Source organism: Hydra viridissima, unplaced genomic scaffold (assembly GCF_058129835.1).
Source record: "Hydra viridissima isolate aposymbiotic clone 2 unplaced genomic scaffold, HvirCarnegie_v1 scaffold_5, whole genome shotgun sequence".
In the NCBI taxonomy this organism is placed as follows: Eukaryota; Metazoa; Cnidaria; class Hydrozoa; order Anthoathecata; family Hydridae; genus Hydra; species Hydra viridissima.
The window spans coordinates 3,040,798-3,056,791 of NW_028324304.1; the positions used below are offsets into that span (position 1 = coordinate 3,040,798).

At 29.2% G+C, this 15,994-nt stretch overlaps 2 protein-coding genes across 3 annotated transcripts; one reads left to right on the forward strand and one right to left on the reverse strand.

The window, feature by feature from the left end:
• Positions 1-5,792: 5,792 nt before the first annotated feature.
• LOC149887986 (growth hormone-inducible transmembrane protein-like) lies at positions 5,793-13,775 on the reverse strand. 2 transcript variants are annotated; one of them, XM_090088345.1, is made up of 8 exons: positions 13,476-13,775; positions 12,990-13,101; positions 12,612-12,753; positions 7,259-7,358; positions 6,942-7,139; positions 6,677-6,845; positions 6,415-6,536; positions 5,793-6,032 (listed from the first exon to the last, which is right to left on the reverse strand). In XM_090088345.1, exons 1-7 carry the CDS (start codon positions 13,654-13,656, stop codon positions 6,455-6,457), a joined length of 984 nt encoding a protein of 327 aa, XP_089944471.1. In that variant the 5' UTR covers positions 13,657-13,775; the 3' UTR covers positions 5,793-6,032; positions 6,415-6,454. The 2 variants fall into 2 exon arrangements, with proteins under 2 accessions (XP_089944471.1, XP_089944470.1); XM_090088344.1 differs by lacking the exon at positions 5,793-6,032 and having other exon boundaries at positions 6,221-6,536.
• LOC149887987 (uncharacterized) lies at positions 9,240-11,141 on the forward strand. The gene has a single exon (XM_090088346.1). It carries the CDS (start codon positions 10,326-10,328, stop codon positions 11,019-11,021), a length of 696 nt encoding a protein of 231 aa, XP_089944472.1. The 5' UTR covers positions 9,240-10,325; the 3' UTR covers positions 11,022-11,141.
• Positions 13,776-15,994: the final 2,219 nt, after the last annotated feature.

Here is a 15,994-nt window from a genome sequence, read left to right on the forward strand (position 1 = left end):
TAATGTCAATATCCGTGAATTGTGAAACAGTCTGTGAATTGTGCAACAGTCTGTGAAATCTTTAGTAATTGGACACATCTCCCATAGAAATTCTCAAAATATCAGAAGAAATGAAGAAATTCCTTAAAATTTTAAGTAACAGAATATGGATTTGATAGCGGAAAAGACCTGACGCACTTGTTTGTCGGCACTAGATCCCAAAGTCTCCAGTATTCAATTGATGAAGCTAGCAAAGAAAAGATCTTTGCTTCCAGGTATATCCTCCTAGATGTTAAATATTTGAAGAACTAAATTTTTTTGTCATTTTATGTAATCTGAGAATTTATAGATGTATTAAGTTATTCAATGCCTTTTTATAAAAAAAAATTGACTTAAAGTTGTCTCAAAAATGTTGACTTTTTTTTACGAAACGCGGATTTTACGCTAAAATAATTTTAACTCCAAATTTGTTTTACATTAAAATCCCTAAAATCACTGTTTTAATCGAAACATCGATTTTTAATGTTCACATTTAATAGTTAGGTTAATTGGTGTCGATTTTTCTTTGTTCCAAGTCCCTCGCGACAATTACGTCCTCAGAAACGGGGAGGAGAGAAAGAATGGTTAGTTAAAAAGTAGAGATTATTGCAACATCTTCTAAGATTGCAGTGAATTACATGTATTTCTTTTTGTAAGAAACCAGAGACTGAGAAAAATCTAAATTTTAAGATAATTATATTCGTTTTTAGAAAAGTTTAACTTAAAAGTTAAGCGAAAATAGAAATTGACTAAGATGTTGCGCACCAAATTTTCAAATTTAAAAGAAAATCAAAATAAATTGCCGTTATCATCAAGAGAGTTAAAAAAAAAAAGCGATTGCTTTAAGTTAAACAAAAACAAATGACAAATAAAACAATCAATAAAATTTGTCGTTTTATCTAACTTTTTTTTTTTTTTTTTTTTTTTTTTCCAAAAAAAAACCGAAAACACACCCATAAATGAATATGAAATTAGCTCTCTATTATAATTCCGAAGTAAAAACGAGTTTATTTAGAAGTCAAGTGAAAATTGGTGATGATCCCAGCCTTTCGCTATTGATAAACTCATCAAATTTAATCTACACCAAAAGTCCGTAGGTCAACGTACTATTCTTGAAAAGGTCATTTTTTTTTTAAGGTTCATTAATTGGTTAAGAGAAATTACAAACATATTAGGCTGTATTTTAACAATTCTTCTTTGATATAAAAACGTTTATCGTCATGAAAAGTCGGAGACAACCGAGCCTTTAGCAACAGATAATTACGAAATATAAAATAATTAAATCAATATAAAAATAAAATTATATATTTATGTAAACATCTTATGACAAAAAAAAAAAACAAATTTTTCTTTTTTGAAAACTTAAATTTCAATAAACAGAAGAATATTGTTTACTTATGTAACTTTATTTTTAGTGCTTATAAATTAGATCACCAAACTCAAATATTGCTTAAAGTGAAGAAAGAAGACGTGTACTAACATTAGCTTTCATCGAGCTTTTTGCACGTTTTTCAATGGTGAAGTGTTTGAGTCTGCTGATTTTGTGACGACAGCCACATTTTACGCACCTCTTTAAACAATTAACAAAATATATAATGACATTCAAAAATAAAACGTAAGAATATTTGACCCAAAAAAACCTGAAAAGAGTTGACTTGTGGTCCTCAGTTTCAAGCATAATAAGCTGTTGTCTTCAGCTGAAACAGTAAAAAAATGAAAGAAAACAAAACAACCCCCCCCCCGACAGTCAATATCTGTATTAACTACATACTTTTTTGAAGTTGAAGGTTCGATTCGTTTTTTCATTTAAATCAGTAAAGCATACCATTTTTGCAATTTGTTACTTCTCAATTCAAACAAAAAACAGAAGATAACAAAAATATCTAAGAGTATTTTATGATCTTCGTTTTTTGCTTCTATGAATTTTGACATATTGTTTTTATGCCGAACTGAAAAAGAATTATCTGCAATTTTTTAAATTTTATGTTATTTAGTTTTAGATAAATATTCTGGATGCTACCATATGTTAGCTATGAAAAACTAAATGAAGTTTATGAATTTAGGACAGTGAGACATTGAAGCACTGCTACAATCTTTCTTTATGTGTATGCCATATATAGTTTAAAGGTGGAATGCAAAAACCGAACTTGAGTCAAGTTCGACTTGAAATTTTAAGTTCCACTTTGTCAGGTCAGATTTGAAAAATTGACTTGAAAATTCAAAAATTCTCGATTTTCAAGTCTATTTTCAGTTCAAATTCGCTTCTTGCATTCCGTTCAAGTCAGACTTTAGATTTGAGATCTGACTTGAAATTTCAAGTCCGCTTCTTGCATTCGGAAAGAATTTTTGCTTTCTCAAGTCTGGTTTGAAGTTAGACTTGAAAAGCGGTCTATTTCTAGCAGTTTTCAAGTCTGATTTGAGTTGAAGTTCACTTTATGCATTCGCTCAAGTCGCACTTCAGGTTTGAAGTTCGACTTCAAACTTAAAGTTCGGTTCTTGCATTCCACTCTAAATTTCTCAAAATATTGTTTTACAAAGACTGAAGAAAATAAAAGAAAATATAAAAAAATAAAAAAAATATCTCATTTACCAATTTTTTTTTAACTAATTTATTTATATTCGTGTGTTAAGCGAAATGTTGCAGCCCAGACGGTTTTTTGAGTTAGTGTTTATACCCACGTGAAAAAGCTATTGTTTCTATATTTTTGGAAGGAAAGGTTCACGTTTTTTTCACTATAGCTCATTCGTTTGAATTCGTTTAAACATATGTAATTAAAAAGGATTTGATCTTAAACTTAGTATAAAGATCAAAATAAAAGAAGAAGCTGCAAGAACAAGAAACATCTTGTAAAAAAAAGAAGGCAAAGATGATTGGAACCTACAATTATAATATCACGTAAATCAAATCTGGAACTTGAGCCAGCTATGACTTTTTGTTTTTTGTAGAAGTTTTTTTCGATTGTGACATTTTTAAGGATATTTACCCAAAATAGTTAATTTCGAACGCAAATAAACTGTATGCAAAAGATATTTCACAATATTTGCAATTGTGAATCATAACTACAACTCATCTGTTTATCAATGTGTCATTATATTAGTAAAAAGTTAGTAGAGGTACATCATAAATTGACAGTTGACCATCACTGACGTCATCGTGGTTAAAATAACTATACTATATATTAAAGTAACTACGATTATATATTAAAGTAATTATAACTATATATTAAAGTAACTACGATTATGTATTAAAGTAATTATACAATATATTAGCTAACCGTTAAATTAATGAAAAAAAAAACCCGTCAAATAAACGAAAAAATTTTATTCGATGTTGCTTTATGTCAAAATAAAAAGAAAAAAAAGAAACGAAAAAAAATATTACAAGTAGTTTTAAACCTTTTATATTGACAATATACAAATATACATAAAGTAGTTTGGGGCATTTAATATTGGAGCATTTCTTTTTTTTAAAACATCATAAAAAAGCAACCATATTTGATTAAGACACAAAAACTTATTCAAATATTGTAAAAAAAAAGTAACTCGTATTAAATTGATATTTATTCTATTTTCTTTTCAAACCAAATGTTGCTCATAATATCTGTTACTAATTAACGGTTGGAAAAAATTGTTAATAATGACCAGTTTGGTCACATTTAAGATATTTTTTTAAACTAGTAAACAAGAGAAAGAAAGTTCCTGTTATAAGATTTAAATAAAAAAAAAGTGCAGCAATCACTTTGTCGTACCAAGGCTGCGTGATGGTGGTGGAAATGCGGTTGCTTTAACTTTAATGGATCAACCAACATGCGCAGCTAAAAAACTACATAGCTTCATGCTGATTAATTGAAGCGACAAGCGACAGTTTCAACAAGATTTAGTTCTTGCCTACACTGCTTGCATAGTCAAATCTTAGATAGAAGAAAGTAAAATAAATTCAGAGCCCTGTCTAGGTCGATCACCAGATTTAAGTTCAATCGAACGTAAATCTTTATTTAGACAAAGAATTTGTAAAAGAAATCATATGGAGGTACTTCAACCGAAGTTTGTCACAACTTAGTTAAATCGATGTTAAAGAGATGGATTGTGAAAAAGCACGCGGGGGGGTCTATTCATTTTGATAATTTTTATTGCGCTAATTTTAATTTGTTGGATTTTTTTTTTATTGATTATTTTTATTATTGTATTCGATAAAATTTTAAGATTTATTTGTTGTTTTAGTATGTAACCCCCCCCCCCCCTCTAATGCAAGAATTATTTAGGAAGAAATTTTCTTGAAAATAAAAATTAGGTCAATATCTTCTTAATTTTTATTATATGGTACTTTAAGTTTTAAACATAAAAATTTTAAGGCGCATATTTTTTTTTTTTTTTTTAAACTATTGAACAATTCTTTAAAAATTACATATTGATATTGGGATATAGAACTACATTTCCTAATAATTTACAGCATGCGCCCTGTTTATGCATACATCAGTTAATAAATTTTCATAATTTTCTTTTTTTTAAGTTTCTACTACGCATGGTTTCATATCACAAAGAGTCTAAACAAAAGGTTTGTGTTCAGTGCTCGGGTAGTTAGAAATGAACGAGTTTCAACGGGGCTAATATACGAGGAAATGCAGGAGAACCAGAAAAAGAACTTTAGGGATTTTTCAAAAATTTTCCACAAAAATAATGGATGAAATTGTAATGCGAAGTCTTTTAGTTTCATATGATCCCTACATAAGCTACTTTAGGAATTTAGGCTCAAAAAAGAGCTCAAGCTGCATGAAGAAGAGTAAGCTCTTTTGACAATGTAGAAAATTCTTTAAAAAAAAATCTTCAAATGCTTACAAAAACATTTTATAAAAATATCATGCAGAAAAATATTAAAAATGAAGCACTTACGAATATGTGTCTAAAAGTTTGCAACCTTAGCCCACTGTTCCTGTTAAGAAGAGTATTGGGCTTTGAATTCAGAATAAAAAATATAATTGAATTGAATCGGCGAAAAAAAGTTTCAAAATGGTGGATTGAGAATCTGCTTTCTAGTGGCAATTTTGAACCTTAAACTTTAATGTAAAGAATTGTAGGGGAGACCGGGGATAGTTGGCTACAGTTTTAGTTTTTGAGCTCTGTGAATTTCTGGGTGAACTTTTTGGAGGATATCAAATTGCAGTTCAAAAGAACATGAATTTGGCAAGCATGCTCCAATGTCAAAAGTTAAAAAGATAATAGGTGGTGGCCCAAAAAGGGCCTCCAAAAAAGAAAAAAATATGTGCCAACTTACCCCGGCCCGGGGCAAGTTACATATACTCTCAGGGTAAGTTGGCACACCATATAAAAAGAGACAAGCTTAGCAACATTAAGTATCTATTTCAAATGCATCTTTTTTATGAAAATTCTTTATAATTTTTATCCAACAATATATTTTTGTCATTCACTTTTATTGTTATTACTTTCAGGCGAGACATACTCCTAAATTTTATTTGCTACTAAAAATTGCATTTTTACTTAGGGTCTTGAATATTCCCCCTTCCCCCTTTAAAATAAGTTAAATCAAAGATGGAGAAGTTTTAATGGCGCACAGAGTACTATTCCTACGAGTAAAATGATTTAAGACATCAAAAATTTTACTAAAGCGTTCTTCTTTTGCGTGGTATCTAAATTACGAAACCACGCGCATCATGATCAACGCACTTTAACTTTGTCCGTGATTATTAGAAAAATGAAAATGATAAAAATATGTCAGCATTTAACTGCAATCGTTGCGGAAAAAAGAAGAAAAGTTAACTTCTAAAAATTTGTTAGGATATTTTTGCATTTAGTACACCACAAGAGCAAACAACGATAGAAGAAAAAAAAAAAAGAAAAAAAAAAAAAAAAAGCAGAAAAATGTTTATTTCTTCCAGTTGTATGGCTAAGTTTTTTTATTCAATTTAAATATAATCTCGAGTTTTTTTCGCGATCTCAGTTGAACGGATAACCCATTGATACTTTAAATCGATATACCATATTGATAAAACGTTTTGCTAAATAAAAACAAAATTCTCTTTTGCAATAAATTAAAGGATGACTTTGAGTTTTTAGGATCTTGATGCGGAGGCGTTTAGCATAAAATTTCTTATTTTGAAAACAAAAATTCAGTCACTTGCACAATCGTTACTCATTAGGATATGCTAGCGTTCACACAAACTAGGGTAGCAATTACACAAAGTCCTAAATTAACCTGTCTTTTAACTCTTAAAAGTACCACTCTTTTACAAGTAATCAATCCATATTAATAATTCCATTTTGGTTAAAGAAGATTCTGTGCTTAAGCAGCACAAATGCTACGCAAACAAAATTTCACAAACATTTTTTAAATTGACGCTTTAAAAACAATTATATGAAGGATGACATTTGAAGATTTACATGTATGTTTACAAGGCAACGATCAACCGAGGTCACATGTTCATTTCTTTCTGCTATTTCCAGACATAATCATCAGAATTCGTATGAAGATATTGATTGTGTCCATGTATATTCCAATTGATCTAGAATAAAATAAATAAAATACACACAAAGTATAGAAAATAACGAGGCATAAGCATAAGTATAGTTAACACGGAGTCAACACAGAGACTGCAGATTGACGTCTTAAAGTATTTAAGAGAATATATCTGAAAAATCATACGAATTAATTGGATCATATGTCTGGCCGCGGTAAGTGGAAATCTCAGCTTGCTTAATGATTTTCTGAGTGTCATACAGCATAAACCCTCCAAAGACAACTAAACCACCATATGTAACCAAAGAATTAATAACTGGAACAGCTGCTGATGATACAGGTAAAAACATTCCACCTACAAAATAAGAAAAAAAAATTTAACACAAGAAGCTTTTATACAATTAAGTTAACCACAAGAATCTCAATGACATTCAGCTATGTAGAACAATACCTAAAGAAGCCACACAGATCCCACCAAGAGCAAGAGATAAAGGTCCACCCCAAGTTAAAAACTTTTCATTTGGTGCACATGCTGCTGTCATAGTTAGAGCAGCCACTGTACCTGCAGTGTATGCAGCAGCACGAACAACTAATGGGCCACCAAGAAGAATTACAGGGGCTATGACAACACCCACAATTCCACTGTGAGCTGAAATTTAAAATTTTTCTTCTTTATTAATATCTACAATTAGTTACCAGGCTACATGTGCAAAATAACAAAAAAAATCTTATCAACTCATTGAAGTAAACAACAAATTTAACATTTACCAGCCCATGCAAAATGCTTTGCATTGAGCCCTTTCTCATACTCAATTGCTTGACATAAAATTGAACTTCCTATCATTGCCACCATACTACCACCAATAACCTTAAAAAAAAACTTGACAACTGTACAATACATTTCTTAGTACCACTTTCTTTATATATTACAAGCAAGAGCTACTAAATGAAAGGACGCACAAAGTAAATTTTCTGACTTTTTCCTGAAGGAGCCAATTAGATAATTCTCACAAAACACTTATTTCATTGAACTGCATTAAATTATTATTGTATTGAAAGATATTTTAATAAAAATAAAATCATTAAAACAACTTTATACCCATAATAAATTATTATTGCTAACATTATTGCTAACAAAACACAGTAAAACCTCATCGAACTTTTTTAAAAACCATTATAAATCTAATGAAGCCTCCTCTCTTTAAAGAAATACACTATATATATATATATATATATATATATATATATATATATATATATATATATATATATATATATATATATATATATATATATATATATATATATATATATATATATATATATATATATATATACACAGTTAGAGAGATAAGTATTTAAAAAACTTTATTGTTAAAAATAAAGTTTAGCAAGTTATTTCAGAAAAAAAAATTAGTTTTTGATTATAACTTTTTTATGAATAATTTACAACCAAGATTTGAAATAACAAAAAAAAAGCTAACTTTCTTTGTTCAAAATTTAATGATTCCTTAAGGGGTGTTAAAATCTGGAAGAAACATAATTATCTGAACATAAAATTTTTAGAGTGATTAAAAAGATTTTAAAACAATAAAGGTGTTTTGTTATCAAACAATGAGCAACAGCTAATAATTAAACTGATAATTTTCAAGGCTACTTAATTTGTCATTAGTATCTTCAAGAATGGGAGCTAAAACCAAGGAATAGTCACAAGCTCAAAGCAACTTAGTTATTGACTTATTCAAGCAAAGTAGAAGATTCAGATTGATACAAGAAGCAACTAGAATCACATTATGAACCATTAGTGACTTGATTAAAAAGTACAAAACATTTGGATCAAGATCAGGAGTTAAGTGCAAAATGACACCCAGATTTAATTGAAATATGGTCAAAATGATGCAAGAAAACCAATTTTTATCAGCACCAAGACTTGTTAAGAAAGGCATAAACATGTTGCTATAATTCTTGAAAAAAGTTTTGTGGATTGATGAGTCAAAATTAGTACTTTTAAAGTATGATGGAGCTTAACAAGTATAGAGAAAGGAAGGCAAAGAAATCTCAAGCTCAGTTGTGTTTAAGAAACAGTGAAATTTGAGGGAAGTATTGTAATGGTATGGAGATTGATGGGTTGGAATCATGGTGCTCTATACTGAAGGCCTATTCATCACGCAACCATAAGCCATTACTGGGGGCCAAAATTTTTTAAATAATTATACTTTATAGATGCCAAAAAGGTGTTGTGTATATGGCTGCAAAACTAATTATCAAAGTACCAAAAGCAATAAAAGCTTTGAAAAAATACCAGTTTATCATTTTCCTAAAGATAAAGAACAAAGAAATATTTGGATAAAAAGTATTCCAAATTCTAATCTTTTAGTTTCAGATGAAACTGTTATTTGCCAATTACATTGGCCAACAGTTTTCCAAAAAGTTACTGTTCAAGGAAAACAAAGACCAAAAATGCCACCATCTGTATGGCCAGGAATATCTTCAAGTCAAATACCTACTCCAATACCACGTCATCGCACAACACAGAAATCTTTAAGCGTTGTTAGAAATGTTAGAACTGATGAACTTAGCACTTTTTTATTGGCTGATACAGCAACATATATTGATTTTTAAAATGTTTTATTAAATAATCTCAGGGTTTTTTCAGTTTCAGTAATAACATATATGATTGAAAAAACAATTAATATTCAATCTATTAAATTTTATGATGGCGTTCCTTTATTTCTTGTTAAAATTTTTGAGAATTGAAACATTTTGAAACATTTCATTGTGGAATAAAATGTTTTATAAAAAGTTTGTGTAAAGATTGTATAAATATTGTTGATTCTTGGTCAAAGTTTGAGGAAATACTACATTTTTTAAATGTCATGGAAATAGATCATAAGAAAAACATCATTAAGCAACAAATATTTGTTATGTCTGCAAAGCTTATTGGAAAAAAAAAAAAGAATCAGATACAATTATACGTAGTTTTGAATATTTTTCAACATCTCGTGCTTTATAAAATAAACTAAGAAACGATTTTCAACTGCCATCAGTTAGTACTTTGACACGCATAACATCAAAAGTTTGCAAAATTGATGATGCTAGTTTCTTAGACTCAGTTTTCAAAAACATTGAAGAAAAACAAAAAATTTGTATAATTATTCATGATGAAGTATATGTCAAAAAAATGATGTTTTACCATGGTGGAACATTGTTTGGTAAATCTTTAGATCCATCATTATTGGCTAAAACTGTGTTGGGAATTATGATAGTATGTTTCAAAGGTGGTCCTAAATTTCTGTATAAGATGATTCCAATTTCAAAATTAAGTTCAAATTTTCTGTTTGAACAAATAAATTCCAGCATAAAACTAAAATTATCATCTGGTGATGTTAAAGTTGTGATGGTAATTGTGTAAACCAAGCATTTTTAAAATTACATCATACTATTCCAGAAAAACCTTGGAAAATGGAGGATGGGATGTATTTACTGTTTGACTTTGCACATCTCTTGAAAAACATTAGGAATCTATGGCTTACAGAAAAAACTGGGGAACTAGTGTACAGTGATAATGGTATTCAAAGAACAGCTAAATGGGAACACCTTAAAGGTTTATATCAATTAGAATCAGAAAAGTTAGTCAAATTGTCAGACTTGAATGAAATTGCAATAGCTCCCAAGCCCATTGAAAGGCAAAATGTATCTACTTGCCTTAAAGTTTTTTCAGATAAGACATATAATGCCTTGCTGACCTATTTTCAAATAATTTCAAATTCTAAGGATACTGCAATATTTATAAATAAAGTAATAACCTGGTGGAAAATTTTTAATGTGAAAGGTCATGGAGCTGATGCAAGACAATGATCCACTAGAAGCACCTATTTATAATCCTGATGATTGCCGTCTTAATACTCTACTTCAGTTTGGTGATATGGCTCTTGAAATGTGTTGTAAAAATGGCAAGAGAGTGAAGCAGCTATCTAATGATACTTCAAAATCAATTCACCATACTTGCTATGGTATTGTCGAGCTATGTAAATATTTATTAGGAACAAGTCATGATTATGTTCTTCTTGGTAAGTTTACAAGTGAACACTTAGAAAAAGAATTTTGGAAACTGAGACAAGGTTCTGGGGGTGCCTACTTTATAAATGTTCAACAAATTATAGAAAAATTTCATATAAATCACACATCACTGTTGTTATCTTTAAATATTGACATAGATTCTGTTGATTTTAGTTCAGGAAATGAGTGTGCTTCTTGTACATATGTTTTATGTGAAGCAGTTAGTGAAATATTTGACAATTTAAAAAAACTAGAGTCATCAATTTCTGATACTACCAAAATGTCCTTGATTTATATTGCTGGTTATGTATGTAGAAATGAATCTAATGAAAACAATTTGTTCAATCAAACATTACTTTACTATGAAAAGTTTGGTGAGTACCTCAAGTCTATAGATCGTGGTGGTCTTAAAATTCCACCAGACAACTTTTGCCAATGGGTGTTTTTTGCTTTGTCTTATTCCATTCGATAAAAAATAAAGTTTGTTGTAAGTCCTTAAGTGACATCTTTTTGCTGGTTTCTGAATTTTACTATTTTGAAATTAATCAAAAACATTGCAACACACTTGCTAATATATTTTTAAACAGTTTTTGTGCACAAATTACACCAAGATCTAATAAAGAACCTGCATTTAAAAGTTTTAAAGTTATCATAAATTTGTTTAGAAAAGAATGATTTGTATCTGTTGTTGTTAAAATATATGGAAATGTTTTCTTTGTTTTAATTTTTTTTAATTTAAAATTTTAACTTTTTATCATTTTAATATAAATATTTCTAAATAAACTCATTAACAGTCATATTTTGACTCCAAAATATAATTTTATAGCAGAGTTGCTGATAATCCATACAAATAATAGGCCTACAGTCACAGCTTACAGTTGCGTGATGAATAGGCCTTCAGTATAGAGCACCTTGGTTGGAATGAAACAGGAAAGCTGGAATTTATTGATGGAACTACAGACTCTGAGGTTTAGGTCAATATTCTCAATAAAAATCTTCTGACCTCAACTCAAAAACTGTGAATGGAAAAACATTTTATCTTACAAGACAACAAACTCAAGCAGATGTTAAATAAAACAGGAGTTTTTCATCTAGAAGCAGATTGAGTTACTTGAACCAATTGAACACCTGTGGGCTATTCTGAATCAAAAAGCTAGTGCATGATGCCTCAAAAAGAAAGAATAGCTGAAAATCTTGCTATTTCTACAACATGCTCTGTGTTTGATTTTCTACAAAACATAAAACAATGCTACCTATACCAATACCTTATTCTATTAATCATATATCAGATGAAGAACTTCCAATAATAAAGAACATTAATAGTTTTCTAAAATTAAAAAACCTATACCAATAATAAACCAATAATTCCTGCTCACAAGGGAGCACAAACAAGGAGCTATTAAATACCCCCTTGGAACCTAATTATTGAAGTCTTTAGTTTCAAATACCCATAAAGGTTCATTCTCAATATAAATTAATTTGTCACATTTTTTCTGCAGCCATCCTGCCACATAGGCTGCAGAACTCTCTTCTGTTCCAAAAAGGCATATATCATAGATACATGTTTCAATTGAAGCTGTGCCTTCAGCAGTGATCAGATCATCACATTTAGATGGTTCAGTTTCTAATAACTCCAGAAATGATGCAGCAAACTATGCTAAATACTTTTTAAGCAGAAAAAAACATGTTTTCATATAACCATTGGCTCCTGTGAATTGTGTAGAAAGAAAATTCTCCCTTCATAAAAAAAATACTACTTGCAGTATAACCTCTTGATCATTTCTGTATTTTAAGGCTAAAATTTTTCACATAGAAATGTAAAATTCCTCATTTACTTGGCATATTGAAAATTTTACTATTCTACAACAATGATAAAACAGTTATAAAATAGCTTTCAATTAAAAATGAAATAATGGCCTCCACTAGTGAAGTCAGAAACTCCTTTCATTTATCAGTCTTTAAATACAATATATTGTTTATAATTAGCTAATAACCATACATTTTTCTTTACTCATTTGTAACTAAAATCAATAAAATCATTTTTAAATATAAACTTTCTTACCAGCCAAGGACTTGCAGTCATCATTCTATAAACAGCCTGGGTTCTACTCATATAGTACGCTGATGCAGCAGTAAACCCAAGGCTTCCTGTAAAATACAAATATGTTGATTTAACACGTGCTCTCATCTCTTCTGGCCAAAATCTAAAACCAATAAAAAAGTATATCTCAACCATCATATTCATACTTTAAAAATTTTACACATAATAGTTTTCTTTATAAATTCTGTAACTTTACCAATTTAAAATTAATTAAATCAAATATGATAGGTGGTATATTATGGTAAAACTGTAATTTTAAAGTTAAAAATTATATACAAATACTAACATCCAATAAAATCAATTAAAATAGATTTAAATTTTTATAAGAAATCAAAATACTTTGCTGTATCGATTGCACCAACTTCATTTGATAAACCAAGTCCATAAAAACATAGTCCTGCTACAGCAGCTGCAGATGCACCCCCTAATATAGCTCGCCCAGCATTTTCAGCTAAAAAAAATAGGTCTTTTTAAAAAGAAGTTTACACTTTTATTAAAAGTAAATGTCAGAAAATAGTTTTTATCTTTGTTTAAAACATAAAAATTGAATATATATCTTTATTATCATATATTTTTTTATTTACAAGGCATGAAACTTTAAGGACCATACACAGTTAAAATTTTGTTATGCTAAATAAGCATAGTATTTATTTCAGTTTATTAGTGCTACAGCCTTATCTTTAAGATATAAATAAAATTAGGCAATTTATTTAAGTTAAACAATAATAATTCAATACACTGCAATTGGTTAATGGAGTAGCTTAACTGATTATATTTGTACTAGGCCTGCAAAATTATAACAGAATTAAAGACAATGTAGATAACCTGTAATGCCAGTGGGCCTTTTAACGGCTTCCCAAGACCTCCAGCCAGTTTGTGCATGAGATTGAATGTTGCGTTTACCAATATGTTTTATAGCCTCTGGGCCGCTAGTAAAACGAATTACAACATTTCTTGCAACTTTGGTAAATTGACAAGCATTTGAAACAGAAAAACGTGAAAGCATCTTGATTATTTTGAAATATCTAACTGAAAGTTTCACCTAGAAACTGAAATTTTAAAATGATTGATTAGCTTTTCTCTTAACAGACAACACTTTTTATTTAAATAAAAATGCTTACGCTCAGCAAAAATTTAAAGAAATCACTGACGTCATTTAGAAAACATTAAAGTGCAAAAATTTCTAGAAAGGGGTACGAACGGCGTGTACAGGCCGGGGCTGTAACCGCTTATCGGAACAGATTTGTGTTAAAAAATACCTTGCTAAAAAAAATATCTTGTGTTTTTAGATACTTAGGAAATATAGGCTAACAGAAAAAGGATAAGAACAATCAATGAAAGAGAAGAAACTAAAAGTCACTGCGTAAAAATATTTAATTTCACGCTTTTTGTTTTTACGCCAACAAATAATATACTGTTTTTTTACTGATAATATACTGTTATTTACTGTCTTTATTAATTATTATTCGCAATCATTTAAAATTATATCGGTAATACTCTTTAATAATCAACAATAACTTTTATTTAAAAATTAAACTGATTCCTAAAAATTTTTTTTACGGAAACATTTTATGAAAGACAGTAAAAGGTTCTGAAGACCGCTCCATGTCGTCACTGTCTTCTATTTACACGCGATTAATTTATACCGTCATTATGGAGAACTAAAAAAAAAAAAAAAAAAAAAAAAAAAAAATAGAAAAAAATATTTTGCCGTTGTTACTTAGAGCGCAATGCACTCTATGCAGCCATATGCTGCTCGGAGCGCAATACTTTGTACGCATGCGCTAAAATTTTTTTTTTCATCCCTTTCCCTATCCCTATCCCTATCTCTATCCCTAACCCTTACCCTAACCCTAACCGCCTATCTAACTAGCTTTATTGTGAAATATAAATCGGACTGTTATAATAAAATATTTGCGCATGCGTGTACAATATTGCGCTCTGAGAAGCTTATGGCTATGTAGAGCGCATTGCGCTCTACGAAGACACTTCGAAAAGTTTTACAGTAATTTCTAATCAGCTAATCTAACTAAATGATAGCCAACGGTTTAAAGTTTAAAGAAAGTTTACAGAAATCCTCATCCATCGTTTCCAGATAATGAATACCAGTAGCAATGCTATATATCAACATACTTTTCATACTGCATAAAGGCGAAAATCAGGTTGAAGATTGCTACAAAGGCGAAAGTGCTGTTAAGGTGCACTTTCTAAACAAATTCGAAAAACTTTTCTATAAAGGATAATGCCAATAACAACAAAATTTTTTTATCAAACTGTAACAGGTTCCCTATTCTCAAGGGCTCAAGTGTGATAATGTTATAACGGATCAAAATTGCAATATTGAAATGTGAAATGCTCAAACTTTTTTAACAAAAAAATTTAAACAGAAAAAAAGGTTTTTTTTTTTTTTTTTTTTATAGAGGAAAGGATCACTTAAAGTCCTGCAGTTTAACATTTTGGGACATTTTTCTTTTGTAAAGTAATTTTCTCAAATTAAGTATTTAAATAAATATTTAATAAATAATATTTAAACATCTTACAATATTTTTAAGCGAATAATAAAAATAAAAAACCAGCGTACGATACGATAATAATATTCATATGTTCGAAAGGATTTAATAGAAATTTTTTCTCATTTGACATTTTTTCACTTCTATCAGATTTTCTAAAAAAATTTTAAGCATCATTTTAATGGTGTCTTAAATGAGAAGTCAAACATTTTAGCGAATCCAGAAAGCAAGAACTTTTAAGTTTTTCCTCTTAAAACCAATGTGAGTGATGAGTTTGGATTATAATTTATTTGAAGCTTCATAATATTTCTTTATCTTGTAAGAATTCACTAAGTAACAAACGGTACAAACGTTGCCGAAGCTCGAAATAACTTAATATTTCTGGCATCACTATTTACGCAAAGGAGGTTCATTTCTATGATACTGCTAGTTTTTATAGCTTCATATTAGCGATGCCTCGCATACCTTCTATTATTTTGTCTCATTCCTTCAAAATATTACGCAACAGTGTTTTTCAATAACTTTATATTCTCACAAAATTTTTACTTAAAAGAAAGATAATAATAAGGTTGTGTGAATATAAATTTATCTCATTAAAAACTTCTTTTTTAACAACAACAAAAAAAAGAGTTGGCTAATTGAAAATTTAACTTTTGACATTTTTTCATAACTGCAAGCTTTCTTTACTAAGTTTTATTTATTTTATTATTGTTTTTTTTTTTTTGTGTGTGAACTTGAAAAGCTTAGTGGAAGTTTATAGTTCATTTTTTATTATTACAAACCCAAACACCGATGCTTTATCTAAAGTGCCAGGGCCTACTTAAAACTTCTCTC